The sequence below is a fragment of the Arachis hypogaea genome, chromosome 8 (genome assembly GCF_003086295.3).
Source record: "Arachis hypogaea cultivar Tifrunner chromosome 8, arahy.Tifrunner.gnm2.J5K5, whole genome shotgun sequence".
In the NCBI taxonomy this organism is placed as follows: domain Eukaryota; kingdom Viridiplantae; phylum Streptophyta; class Magnoliopsida; order Fabales; family Fabaceae; genus Arachis; species Arachis hypogaea.
Genome location: NC_092043.1, coordinates 28,916,808 through 28,930,994, shown reverse-complemented (window position 1 = coordinate 28,930,994; position 14,187 = coordinate 28,916,808). Strand labels below are relative to the sequence as shown.

Genomic DNA, 14,187 nt, shown 5'->3' with positions numbered 1-14,187 from the left:
CGTTCATCATACTTTAAATTAAAGATGCTATATAAAATATAATTAATTAAGACATACTAATTGCATGAAGTAGTTGTTCAAATAATAAATAAATAAAATATGATCTCAACATATAAATATCAATAACTAAAGTTTCTTAATGACCTAGATTGATGTATCTTCATATCTAATTACTTATGCACATAATTCAAAAGAAAAAAAAGATGAAAATTTGAAATAGCGTATGATTTTGTAGATTGTAAAACATGACAATCAATTATTTTACTTAACAATCATTGACCAAGTAATAATTGGAATAGAGAAAACATATTGCTTTCACTATTTCAATGAATTTTGTTAAAAAAAACGATTATTTTATCTATTAAATTGATCAACAAGATGGAGTTATTTGACACTAATTATTACTTATTAATTCAATTGGTGTCAAATTAAACGGATTGGATTAATCGCAAACACATTGTTTTTTCTTTTTCTCCACTTTAAAAGAAGGTTTAACATTAAATCTTAGTTTTACAAAAAAAAAATTAAGTTTTAGAAATCAAATTAATTAAAAGATCTCATATCGTATTCATATACCATAATTAAGATCATCATTAATAAATGATTTTTTTGTTTTTAATTATTAATGATATCATTATGAAAATATAAATGATAGATAATAAAATAATAATTTATAAAATAAAAAGTGATTTTAGAGTAAAATAATATATGAAAGACTAACTAATAAAAATATTATTTAATAATTATTAAAAATTAAAAAATATATTTATTACTAATACTATTTAATAGTTCAAAATTACCATCTGATCCTTAGGGTGTACAAGCAAATGGAATATCAGGTTTGAACCTATATAGGATGATTCCAATATTTGTAGTGTTGAATTATAGACCATTGAAAGTGTGAGTTATAAACCTTTCTTGAGCCTGATTCTTCCCTTATTCACAAGAGCAGCTTCATTCTCAAAGAGGGTGCGCGTGCAGGAACCAAATCCATCAATAAGGCACATCCATTTTGCTAGTTGATCGGCGGCCGAGGAGGCCAACATGTTGGAAGTAGGGGCTGGAACCGCCGCCTAATGCGGGGAAAAGAAACCATGAGAAGAATGCCACGTAACAATCCCAACAAGAACTTGGAGAGTCCTTCTCTTCAATAATTGGCAACGAAAATACGAGGCTAAAGAACTCTATTGGTATGCTGATTCTGGCTCGCGTAGGAATATATATATATAGAGAGAGAGAGAGGTGAGTTTTACTCGACCTCTTTTAAATCAACATGTAAATTATTTCTTATAATGTGGTATATTTTAATTGGATGTTTAGTTTTAGTTTTAATTAATTTAACCCAATAAGAATTAATATCTTAACTAAAGTAAAGTAATTTTGTAATTAAATATTTTTATAAGAGGGATGAATATATAATTTCTATAAACATTAAAAAGTAAAGTTATATTTTTATCATTGTTCAAAAACTCAATTCACCTCAACCTCATTCTTTTCTGAAATTAAAAGAAAAAATCAACTCAACTCTACCCACCCATTGACCCAGCTCCACCGCCCGCAGCCCCAACCTTCGGAGGACCAGCCTCATGTACGAGATGGTCGAGACCACACATCCTTATAAAATAACAAACACTTCAGATTTTGTGAAGAGCATAGACCCGGTATCAATAACTTTGGAAAGTCATCTATTGGATTCGACTCCTCCACCTCCTTGTCAAGGTCTAGTTCGTAGACTCTTTTGGAAGGATAGCAAGGACCATCACAATAATAATCAAGTACGGACAAGTATTTAAAACCTACGAGATGAATTTTGGAATCCAACTCCAAAGCGTGCATGCGACCCAGTGGAAGATCCATGCTAAAATTAAAGGAAACGGAGGCAAATTTTCCCAAACCACAATTAAAGGAAACAGAGGCAGATTTTCCCAAACCATAGCCTCCTCCTCCACCTTCTTGAGTTGATGTCGCAGATCCTTGTATGCATCATCGTTGATTCTTTTCCGCCGCCATACCTTCTTTCTCAATCAACGCAATTAACTGCCTCAAAAAAGAGACAAACGAACAAAACCTAGCTGACACTCAATTAACAAGGCACTACAATGAAAATTAAAATTGAGAATTCATAAACATGTGCAATAGTAACGTCGTTTTGTTTTGTGGGGCACCCAATGAGCCGGTTATGCTCGGATGGCGACGACGGTGATGGAATGGGAGAGGAGATAGAGAAAATTAGGGTTCATTTTCTGGGAGCATGATTTAGAGAAGAAACAAAAATTAAATTTTTAATAGTTTAATAAATTATACAATTATCTATTTTATTTGGGCTATAATTTAATTATCAACAGTTTAATCATAATTAACATAATCACTAATTAGAGAATTTACCATATATATATATATATATATATATATATTAAAAGAAAGAAAAACTTCAAGTAACTAGAAATGAAAAAACTTTTAATATTTTGGTACTAATATGCATTATTCTCATTTACTATTATTCAGTTTTCGATATAATAAATTAATCTAGTGACTTGTATACCATTCGTTGTTCATGTATTATGTCCTACTCAAATAACTCAATTATTGATCTCATTATTTTGGTTTTAGATAAAGGATATTTTTTATTTTTGTAATTGATTAAAAATTTTAAAAATATTTTTAAATTTATTTTATTTTAATTTTATCCCAATATTTTTTTATTTGTATCAAATATATTTCTAATAACTATTTTTTAAAAAAAATTACAATCAATTCAATAATAATTTCACAAAAACAACCTTCAATACAAGTAAATTAGACATAATTATTATACATTATTATTATATAGATTTTAAATTTTTTAAAAATTTAGTTATTAGAAGTATATTTTATATAAACTAAAAACTTCAGAGACAATATTAAATAAAATAAAAATTAAAGATATTTTAAAAAATTTGAGAAACTTTAAGGAAAAAAAAACTATACTTCATCCTTGTTTTTTGACTAAAGAAAGAAAGGCGTTGAAGGGTCCCTTTCAGTAAGCAAAGGGGTCACTTTAAGAGAGGGTGGTATATCAAATGGACCCTTTATTAATTAAGCCTCATTTTCCTATTTTGTATGCATGTGGTTTTGTTTAGTGAAGGACATAATCAATAGAGAATGCACCCATTCGAGTGGGGTCTCTCTCTCTTTCCACTTTCATCTGTCTCATTACTCATTAGCCTTTTGCTCTTTCCTCATTCTTAATCATGTCATTTCTGTTATTCATGGTGCTAAGGGATATATAGTTATATACTTCACTTCACTTTAATTTGGTGAAACTTAAAAAGGCCAAAAGGGTAAAGAGCCTTATTAACATGTATCTTACTGAATATATATAAGAACATAAAAAATTTCTATTATTAAAATGTACCTTACGACACAAGGTAGTTGAATCCTTTAATAAAAGGGTTTACATAATGCTTTGATCTTAAGCTCTACAATTTGAACAGGTTCTGCTAAAACAAACTTTCACATTTTTTTTCCTATTTAATTTCATAGTCCTTGCATGTATGATATAGTATCTAGTATCTGAAGCCGTCGGCAAACATAGCTCTATACAAGTTTTATATACACATGTTTGTTGTCTTACGTAATAAAGTGTACTTCAATATATGTGGCTTCCTCCAATTGAACACAGTTGTTTATTTAGTCCTAATAAGGGTCCATTATACATTAATCAGTGCCGTGATTCCTCATCTTATTGCATTAACTATCCTATATGCAACTCTTTCAATATAGTCCCTACTTCAATCACCTCAATCTCATCTTTGTTTCAGAACTTGATGGATCATGGATGAACTTAACTCAGTTGTTTGTGGGATAAACGTTTTTCATTCCTTCTTTCCTACCAATTTTCAGCTCTTGCCCACAAAAATTGGTATCTCCTTATTAAGCATGAAATGATTGGCCCTCATTTAGTTTCTGCATCTTAGATAGATACAAATATAACTGAAAACCATGGGATTCAATGATTAATGCCCACTTCTTTTGCTGTTTTTTCTTTTGCTATTTATCTTTCTGTCAGATATGATCTCTAATAACTATAGTGGCAAAATAGATAGATTCCAAAGCATACACTCATGATCATGAGTTAGTAGTGTTTGTTCTTCAGATTGACTCTGATATACTTTGAATATATTGAAGCCATTAATATGTTTAATCCTCACTCTTGCTGTAGGGGTTGCAATTGTATACAAATAAATGTTCTTTTGCTTTCCTTGCAGCTTATGGGTTGGAATAAATGAAGTCTCAACTTAAAGTTGCAGCTGTTCTTGCTATTAGCTTGCTATGGATTCAGCACTCATTCTGTGGTTAGTGCCACCATTCATAATGCATTTGGTTTGGTTTGGTTTAGTTTAGTATCATAGCTTATAAAGCAATTGGTAACTGACTCTCTAATTGAGTAATTGTTATCAGTTAAAGGATTACCTTATTGTTAGCTACTAATCTCTACTTAGATCTTTTGCTTCTTGTTGTTGTTGTCAGCAGATGAACCTTCTGAGACTTACCTAAACAAGTGGAAATGTAGATGTTCTTCTTTCCAAAGGAACCATAGATACTCTCTTTCTAATTGTTCTCACTCATGTGATTGCCATTCAGGTATACTTGTAACCTTTTAAAGCTTTTATATTAACTAGTAAGCATGCAATGCTTTTTATGTGTTCAACCTTTCATGGCATTTGCTTTACCTTCTATGCAGATGCTGAAGATAGTGAATCCTCATGGACATGCATATGTGATACCAATGGATTCCCTAAAGTGGCAGCAGGTGGCCATAGCTCTAGTTGCTTTAAATCCTGCAACTGCACCTGGGGTATCTTATCTTCCTTCTTCCTTTTTTCTTCCATCTTGAAAGTTTACTAATGCAGCTAAACTATGCCGAAATTTCGGTTGCAGACAACAATTTAAAACCCTTTGCTTAATTTTAGCCATGTAGATTCAAAACATGACTTGAAACCATTTCTTAGCCTCTTGCCTTGTTAGAAAAGTCATTGGTTTCAATTATTTTTTTTCAACTAATCTTATGGTTTTGAGTCTTGTGCAGGAAGCAAAAGCGTTGCATTAGGTTCAAAGAAACACATTTCAACAAGGACTGTGATAGTAGTTGTGCTTTTAATATGTGTTGTATGCAGCACTCTTGCATTTATTGCCTCAGTTCTATACTATGTCTGCAGAAGAGACAGCTGTTCAATTCAATCACCAATGGTTTTATCAGATAAAGAAACAAGTTACAATAGTACCTCCAACTTAATTAGTCATAGAACATTTTCAGTTCCAGAAACAAAAGCTGCTATTCATTTTCCAGTGAGTCATATTGCAGGTACTGTTCTTTGATTCAAATTCAAGAAGAAGTTCTCATATTTTGCTGCTTCTCTTTTGGTTATTAATAACCTTTTTTCCCCTCCTGTGTTATATATATAGGATGCTTTCAGAAGGCCTCTTTCTTGTTTGGGAGCCATAGAGAAACTTTTCATGGAAGTATCATTCGATTTTCGTTCTCTGAGCTGGAAAATGCCACTGGAAACTTCTCAACTTCCAACATAATTGGACTTGGTGGATGTAGTTATGTATACCGCGGACGACTTAAAGATGGAAGTAACGTGGCAGTTAAGCGATTAAAAGATGAAGGAGGACCTGAAGCAGACACTGAATTTTTCACTGAGGTTGTAACTAATCATGTTCTATAGTGTCTAGATTTAAGAAAACAGAAATAAGACTAAAGGAACACTTGTTGCAGATTGAACTATTGTCTAGGCTTCATCATTGTCATCTGGTGCCATTGCTTGGATACTGCTCAGAATTAAAAGGGAAAAATGTTCATAGGTTACTAGTGTTTGAGTACATGCCTAATGGGAATTTGAGGGACCGTTTGGATGGAGTTTTTGGAAAGAACATGGGTTGGTCTACTCGGGTAAATATCGCATTGGGAGCTGCCAGGGGTTTGGAGTATCTCCATGAAGCAGCTGCTCCAAGAATTCTGCATAGAGATGTCAAATCAACCAACATTCTTCTTGATGAAAATTGGCATGCAAAAGTATGAGTTTGGTATCAAATTTATAGTTAATCATTAATGATTTATAGTATGCTTCTAATTAAGTTGATTTTGATATGACTGAATTGCAGATAACTGATCTTGGTATGGCTAAAAACTTGATAGCTGATGACATACTCAGTTGTCCTGGCTCTCCAGAGAGAATGCAGGGCACATTCGGGTATTTCGCACCCGAGTATGCAATTGTTGGGAGAGCTTCTCTTGAATCTGATGTATTTAGTTTTGGTGTGGTTCTTCTTGAGCTTATCAGTGGCCAGCAACCAATCCTTAGATCAGCAGGCAGAGAAGAAAGCCTTGTTATATGGGTAATGCTTAAGTTGATATTATTATTATATATTTTATCTTGAATTTACCATCATTGATAGTAACATTCTTTCTGTTTTAGGCCACTCCTCTCTTGCAAGATAGCAGGAGACTAATCACAGAGTTGATCGATCCGCGATTGAAAGGAAACTTCCCAGAAGAAGAGGTGAAGGTAATGGCATACTTAGCAAAAGAGTGTTTGCTGTTGGATCCTGACACAAGACCAACCATGAGTGAGGTTGTTCAAATTCTTTCAAGTATTTCCCCAGGAAAATCTAGAAGAAGAATAAGCATTCCACTTAGCCTTTTTCAGGTTCACACTTTCACTCTCTTGTCCACATTTCTGAACTGCATTTAGTTTGATCATGTTTCTTATTTTCTAATCTGGACATGTGAAGGAATCAGAGGATGCAGAGAAGGCAAGGCAAGCTTCTTCGTCGGCCCGATTCGCTTATTGTAATTTCATGTCACAAGATACTGAAAACAATCTTCATGTTGTTGGGAATGAAAATGAAAATGTAGATGCATTTTCAACTAAGTATATGGAGAGTTTGATCCTCTTGACTTCAAAAATTCCTGAGAGCTGGCATGCATCAGAAGAGGAAATGGTAGACCTAACTGAACCTCGGTTCGAATCGTTTTCCTTGATGACATTAACATAGAAAGGTTCAGAATGCTGAAGACTGAAGAATGTAGAAGGGTGCTGATCTAAATTCATTCACTTTCCTTTGTAATGTAGAGCACATAAGAGTTGTTTATAGCTAAGAACTTTGAATATGTTCCTTGTATTCTTGTACAGAAAAGATAAGCATAGGTAATTGTGATTCCAGTTCTACTTTATTTGTAGAAGAATTGGATGTGATGAACTTGTAACAATCAGCATTCAGCAATAGAAATAAGCATTTTGCATTTGAATTCAGCAGTAGTACTGATATAAGTGCTAGGTCTATTTATTTGTACCCAATTTTCACTCAACATTTCTTTGTTTTTTCTTTTCCACTAGTGCTAGTCTTAACCAATGAATAAGGATTGGCTTTCAAGTGTTTAAATAGATAGACTTAACACTATTTTGTTAGCTGTATTTTGAATCCAAAGTTTGAATGGTAGATGAAGGTAAGACTTGAGGAAAGGATGGTAAGAAACCTATCAACTGTGCTTACTTTTTCTTTGTTGAGAAGAAACCATTATTGTAACTTGTAAGTAGGTGATGGATCCTCCTCCTCCAAGCACACCATTGCTAGGTCAAGCTCCCCCTGATGGAGGATTCTTGGATACATGGTAAGACAACACTTATCCTTGCTTGATAATGAGTTATGCAAACTTAGAACTGATCCTCCTATAACATGTTTTGTTTGGCTTTATTCTACATTTCAGCTTATGGTTTTTGTGCTGCTGTGGTTTATTCAGTTGCTGCTTCCCTCCTCTTTATGAACCAGGGCCTCCTCCTCTCTAGTTCTTAGCTTGTTGCATTTTTTTTTCTTAGAATTTTCTTTATATGTGTTCTACTTCATCAGAAATAACAACTTTTATATACTAGTATAATACTACTTTATGGACTTATTTATATTTGAATGTATAATTTTTAAAGTCATACAAATTCTGAACCAAAACCACATGGTTCTGAAGAGGTGTGAAACCAAAATCATTGTGAGATGGGTCCTCTGAGTATGGATACACACTGTATTTTGGGGTTAACAAATTTGATAGATGGATCTTCTGTAAGGTACAACCAATGCCACTTGCACATTTAATGCTATCACAAGCCTTGTTTCCATACCCTTTATACTCTCCATATAAATAATACACTTATCTTTTTCTTGTTGCTATAGTATAGAGGATTTAAATAGAACCATAGGATAAATCATAATTCATAAATCAATATAATAGCAAATAGCCAACTATACTGTCATGCAATGCACAAAGTTCAATTCAATAGAATAATCATAGAACGATTTCACTGTGTAAATTGTTTATACCTCAAATCTTTTATTTTATTTTATTTGGTTATGGAGTGTTGCTGTGCTGGCCGTAGAAATGTTGTGCCGACACTCGACAGGAAAACAATTTGAGGCTTCATGTTGTGCTGTAAGCTGTTAGCTGTTGGAATTTCATTGGCCTACGAAATTGATTTCTTTAATTTTTTATTTTTTTTGGCCATGGAAAAAGCCTGATATTATTATTAGATAAATAGTTAATTTAATATGGTTCTATTTTAAATAAAATATTACTCCAAAAAATCATTTAACTTATATGAAACAAGCATTTTGTTCAAAGTTTCCCTAACAATATGTGTCTCTTCTCAATGAGGCAAGGAATTTGTCATTGCTTTATTTACTTTGTCATGTTATTAAAATGGTTGCTATTTTCTTTTGGGCTTTTAGGGGGAAAAAAGAAAAACAAGAAAAGGAGATAGAAACTTCAGTTTCACACAACTAGGCCAAAGAATTTGTATATTATGATTTTTAAATGAACAATTTTCAATAGATAAATTCCTAAGACCAAAGTATATAATGATGATAAGATATTTATTATAATTTGAAACATTTTATGTGGATATCAATAATAAGAAGACATATTAAAACTTTGAATTGTTTTGTATCACATTCCATTTGTGTCTAAAATTAAAGTAGAAAAAATTGATATTTTTAACTAGAGAATAAACAGAAGCTCACACAGGAACATTATCATTCTATTTAATTAATTTGAGAATTTAAGAATTTATTTCAGATTTCATCCTTTTAATATATATGTTTTTTCATTTAAAAAAAAAAGAAAAGCTCAACTCTAGAATGACTAATGAAAGGAAATGAGTACATGCATGCTACTACCCCAGTCAACTATGTATTGAATATAATAATGTTTGAGAAATAAAAAAAAATTAACTAAAACAAATTAAAATTATTTAATTTAATATTTATTAATTATAGCACAATAAATATTGAATAAAATAAATTTGAGTTTTTTTATTTTTTTTTAGTATTATCATATTGAAGATTAGACTAATTATTACTAATTATTTTTTTTATACATATAAAATAGGAGATTGTATTATGCATCTGAGGTATGGAGAGTGAGAGTGAAGGAAACACGTGTCAAGATTCCAAATAGCAGCGTATCTAACGCAGTCAACTCCTCCTCGGATCTTTCAAAATGTTAATTACTTATCTCAATTTCATCATTTTCACTTTCATTGCTCTTCCTTTTCGAGTCACACTAACGCTTCTCTGCGGCTAAAAAGTTATAAACAATATTATTTGTTATAGCATTGTTATATACATTATTAGTATATGAATAATAACAAGGATAATACTCGAGACAGTGAAGGGTAATCATCAATATACGCAAATAATTATGGTTTGACAAAAGCGTGGAATTATTTTTTTCTGGCATGAACATCGTAATATAATAACATGGCTAGCTACATGCCTACATCAATTAATTAATTAACGTACGGGGATGCTTTGGTGCCACATGTGGCACAATTTTTATGTAAAACAATTAAAGTCAGAATCAGATAGAGAAACTCTCATTATTTTCATTCATTCTAAGCGTGTTCTCTGTTCTGCAAAATGAACCGTCTTTCTGTTTTTCAATTCAGAAAGAAGGTGGAGGAAGAGCTACCAAGCTTTCAGGCACTACTACTGCATATATGAGAGGCTAATAAGTTTGTTGAATTTGAATGTGACATGGTTAATTAGTTAGTTTTTGCTTACACCAGAAGCAAATGCAAATTCTTGAGGATCTCACTTATCTCCCTTAAGTAAAGTGCATTCATTCATTCTATTATTTTTTATTCTCATCTTATTTACATGCTTTTGGTTACTTAATACTTTAATCTTACTGCAAATACTCTTGTTTTCATGTTGCTTTTGGAACTTCAACTGGTGTTGTTTCCATAATAATACAGGTTTCACTCTTTTCAGGTCCATTTTTTAAATTATGATGATACCAAAATAAAGGTTTTCTAAAGATATGGAAGTTCTCTTCCTTTACATGATGGATTTATGTTATTTGTTTATAATATAAGCTACTAATAAATTGTAGAATCTTCTCCAAATTCTGTATCTTCATTGTTCTAAAGACTCAAGAGAAGATGGGTTTTGGTAATTCAAGATCTGTAAGGTTTGTTCCCTATACAATAACTCCAAGTTTCTTTCCTTATGAATATATTACAAAGCCTCTAATCGAAAGTTTTCATACATTATATATAGATTTGAGGATGATCTGGAGCTACCAAATAACAAGAGTGAAAGTAAGAATGGTATGAAGGTCAAATACCACATTGATGGAACACAAATAGCAGAGGCTAGTTCCAACAAAAAGGCAGGGAATAAGTTCTTGAAAGGTAGAGTTTTATCAAGAGTGTTCTCAGAGGATTATGAGAGAGTTAAAAGAAGAAAAATAATCTTAGATCCTCGTGGCCAAGCGATCCACAGGTGGAACAAGATCTTCTTGGTGGCAAGCTTGGTGTCTTTGTTTGTGGACCCTTTGTTCTTCTACTTGCCAGTGGTTCAAGATGAAGTGTGCATTGACATTGGAGTAACACTTGAAGTTGCCCTTACTTTGATAAGAACAGTTGGTGATGCCTTCTATGTCATTCAGATTTTCGCCAAGTTTCGCACTGCTTATGTAGCTCCTTCTTCAAGAGTTTTTGGAAGAGGTGAACTTGTCATAGACACTTCCAAGATTGCAGTTAAGTACCTTTTCAAGGGATTTTGGTTAGACTTTCTTGCTGCCCTGCCTATTCCTCAGGTACCTTACCTTAATCAATCATTATCCCTTCTCCTAACTCAATACCTGTCAATACTCATCTTTTATTTATTGTAGGTGCTAATTTGGATTATCATCCCAACTCTTAGGGGTTCAACCATGGCAAACACAAAGAATGTGCTTCGGTTTTTCATCATCTTCCAGTATGTTCCAAGGCTATATTTGATTTTCCCACTCTCTTCACAAATTGTAAGTGCTACTGGGGTTGTCACAGAAACAGCATGGGCTGGTGCTGCTTACAACCTCATGCTTTACATGTTGGCAAGCCATGTAAGTTCTTGTCTTATTTTTAGATGTTTAAATAGCATTATGGTATGTGCTAGGTGAAAATAGTTTCAACTAACTCGTACCCTTTTGTTTGTTTTGTTGTATTGCATGAAGATTTTAGGAGCTTGCTGGTACCTTCTGTCAATAGAAAGGCAAGAAGCATGTTGGAGAAATGTATGCAATGTTGAGAAGCCATTTTGTGAATATGCATTCTTTGACTGCCGCAGGGTTGGAAATTCCAAAAGAGACTTATGGTTTCTAGCAAGTAACATCACAAACCTCTGCTCACCAGATTCTAACTTCTATCAGTTTGGTATATATGCTGATGCTGTCACTTCTCAAGTTACATCCTCATCATTCTTCAACAAGTACTTCTTTTGTCTTTGGTGGGGCCTTAGGAATCTCAGGTAATAACTAACCATTTTTTTTTTTGTGTGAAAACTTACATGCAATTGTTTTTTCGTAAAGTTGAGAGTTAAAAACTATTAGATGATGATTTACTCAAACTTATCCAATCATCTAGGTTTTCAAATATCAACTTTACGTGAAGACAACTGCATGTGAGTTTCCTCGTTTCAAAATAACTGTCGAAATCGATATATCTATTTTATGCTACAGTTCATTGGGACAAGGCCTTCTTACTAGCACTTTTGTTGGAGAAATTATGGTTGCCGTTGTTGTTGCAACACTTGGATTGGTTCTTTTTGCATTACTCATTGGTAATATGCAGGTAATTATTATTACTATAAGTAATGAGTGCAAGTGAAGGACATTATTCATTATAGTTGAATATATAGGGTGTACTAATATGTAGCACTCAAAATTTGTGTAGACATACCTGCAATCAACTACTGTGCGGTTAGAAGAGTGGAGGGTGAAAAGAACAGACACAGAACAATGGATGCATCACAGGCAACTACCACAAGAACTTAGACAATCTGTGAGAAAATATGATCAATACAAATGGATGGCTACTAGGGGAGTTGATGAAGAAGCTCTTCTCAAAGGTCTTCCATTAGATCTTCGTAGAGACATCAAGCGCCACCTTTGTCTTGACCTTGTTCGAGGAGTAAGTGGTTACAATAATTATGATAGTTATTGCTGATAAGTTTATATATATTATGATAATGAAATTATTGTAACAGGTACCATTGTTTGACCAAATGGATGAGAGCATGCTAGATGCAATATGTGAAAGACTAAAACCAGCATTATGCACTGAAGGAACTTACCTTGTAAGAGAAGGGGATCCAGTGAATGAAATGCTGTTCATAATAAGAGGGCACCTTGACTCTTACACAACCAATGGTGGCAGAGCTGGATTCTTCAACTCATGCCGTATTGGGCCTGGTGATTTCTGTGGGGAGGAGCTTCTAACTTGGGCCTTGGACCCAAGGCCCAGTGTTATTCTCCCTTCTTCAACAAGAACTGTTAAGGCCTTCTCAGAAGTTGAGGCTTTTGCACTCATTGCTGAAGATCTTAAATTTGTTGCATCTCAGTTTAGAAGGCTGCATAGTAAGCAACTTAGGCACAAGTTCAGATTCTATTCACACCAATGGAGAACTTGGGCTGCATGTTTCATTCAAGCTGCTTGGAGAAGGCATAAGAAGAGAAAGGATCTTGCTGGACTAAGAGCAAAGGAGAATAATAATAATAATCATATTAATAATAATAATAATGATTATGTAACAGTTTCTGAGCCTGAGACTCCAACATCAAAGGCTGTGATGATGAGTGGTAGGAAAAGTGTTAGTAGGTCAGATTCTGGTGTAGTTAGCTCTGTGCAGAAGCCAGCTGAGCCTGACTTTTCGGTTGATGAATGACTTGCATGCAAATGCCGAAATTCGATTGTCTTTGATAAGTATCTTAAATAGAAAATATTGACACAAAAATGTTGTATTTCATTAATAAATTTGTATTGCTTCATATTTCTGTCTTTCTATTTTAGAATATTTATCAAATACGATTTCATAGACTGGATGTCTAACAAAATTCAGATACTGATGATGATTTAAAGTTTGTACATTGTTCATTAGATTCTCTTGGTCGTGTGTAATTATATTTTCCTTTTTTTTTTTACTTATTCGTGTATAAATATAAATTAAGAGTTAGGAATCCTTGTAACGAGAAGAATATTGCACATGAATATCCCAAAATATTGATAAGTATAATGTCTTTATTTTTTTTTGTCATAATAAGTATAACGTCTAAAATTTTAGATTCAAATATTATTATTTTCTTTTTTTATGTTTTTCTTAGTGACGTTTTTGTTATTTTTTTATTTTTTTTGTTATTATTTTCAACTGCATGTTTTTTTTTTTTTTGCTTGGGTCAGACAAGAAAATAGGGTATCTTTTTGTTATTTTTACACTAAAGATAGCATGCTAACATTGGGCTTTCTCTGCATTATTATGTATTTGGACTCCACTTGTTCTTGTAGCTTTATGGGCCGTGGATCGTACATTGAAGGTTTATCAGTTGTAAGAACCCTAATTTTATTCGGATTAAAAAAAAGTCTTGAACTATTGATGTTGATCCATTGATATCGGAAAATGATAATATTATTCTTATTTATTTTGATAATATTTTTTTTAAATGCATACAAAAGAAAATATAAAAAATATATAAAGAGTGACATTATAAAAATATGAGTGAATTATAATTTTTTAGGATATATTAGGACAGGTTTTTAAAAAATTTTGTGTTGGTCGTTTTCGTCCAAAAAAAAATTTTATTGCGTAAAAGTTTTTAAACTTTATAAAAGTAAGATA

At 32.6% G+C, this 14,187-nt stretch overlaps 2 protein-coding genes across 7 annotated transcripts; both read left to right on the top strand.

Moving 5' to 3' along the window:
* Window positions 1-3,413: 3,413 nt before the first annotated feature.
* On the top strand, window positions 3,414-7,298 carry LOC112706808 (receptor-like serine/threonine-protein kinase NCRK). 4 transcript variants are annotated; one of them, XM_025758305.3, is made up of 10 exons: window positions 3,414-3,901; window positions 4,248-4,334; window positions 4,513-4,623; window positions 4,724-4,837; window positions 5,069-5,344; window positions 5,446-5,687; window positions 5,762-6,058; window positions 6,148-6,381; window positions 6,462-6,692; window positions 6,778-7,298. In XM_025758305.3, exons 2-10 carry the CDS (start codon window positions 4,265-4,267, stop codon window positions 7,039-7,041), a joined length of 1,839 nt encoding a protein of 612 aa, XP_025614090.1. In that variant the 5' UTR covers window positions 3,414-3,901; window positions 4,248-4,264; the 3' UTR covers window positions 7,042-7,298. The 4 variants fall into 4 exon arrangements, with proteins under 4 accessions (XP_025614090.1, XP_025614087.1, XP_072057095.1 ...); XM_025758302.3 differs by having other exon boundaries at window positions 3,463-3,901; window positions 4,510-4,623; XM_072200994.1 differs by having other exon boundaries at window positions 3,699-3,901; window positions 4,202-4,334.
* Window positions 7,299-9,812: 2,514 nt separating this feature from the next.
* LOC112706807 (protein CNGC15c) lies at window positions 9,813-13,342 on the top strand. 3 transcript variants are annotated; one of them, XM_072200991.1, is made up of 8 exons: window positions 9,813-10,139; window positions 10,424-10,501; window positions 10,591-11,131; window positions 11,207-11,419; window positions 11,531-11,823; window positions 12,035-12,146; window positions 12,249-12,485; window positions 12,562-13,342. In XM_072200991.1, the coding sequence occupies exons 2-8, from the start codon at window positions 10,473-10,475 to the stop codon at window positions 13,237-13,239; spliced, it is 2,103 nt and encodes a 700-aa protein (XP_072057092.1). In that variant the 5' UTR covers window positions 9,813-10,139; window positions 10,424-10,472; the 3' UTR covers window positions 13,240-13,342. The 3 variants fall into 3 exon arrangements, with proteins under 3 accessions (XP_072057092.1, XP_072057093.1, XP_072057094.1); XM_072200992.1 differs by having other exon boundaries at window positions 9,851-10,139; window positions 10,287-10,501; XM_072200993.1 differs by having other exon boundaries at window positions 9,896-10,286.
* Window positions 13,343-14,187: the final 845 nt, after the last annotated feature.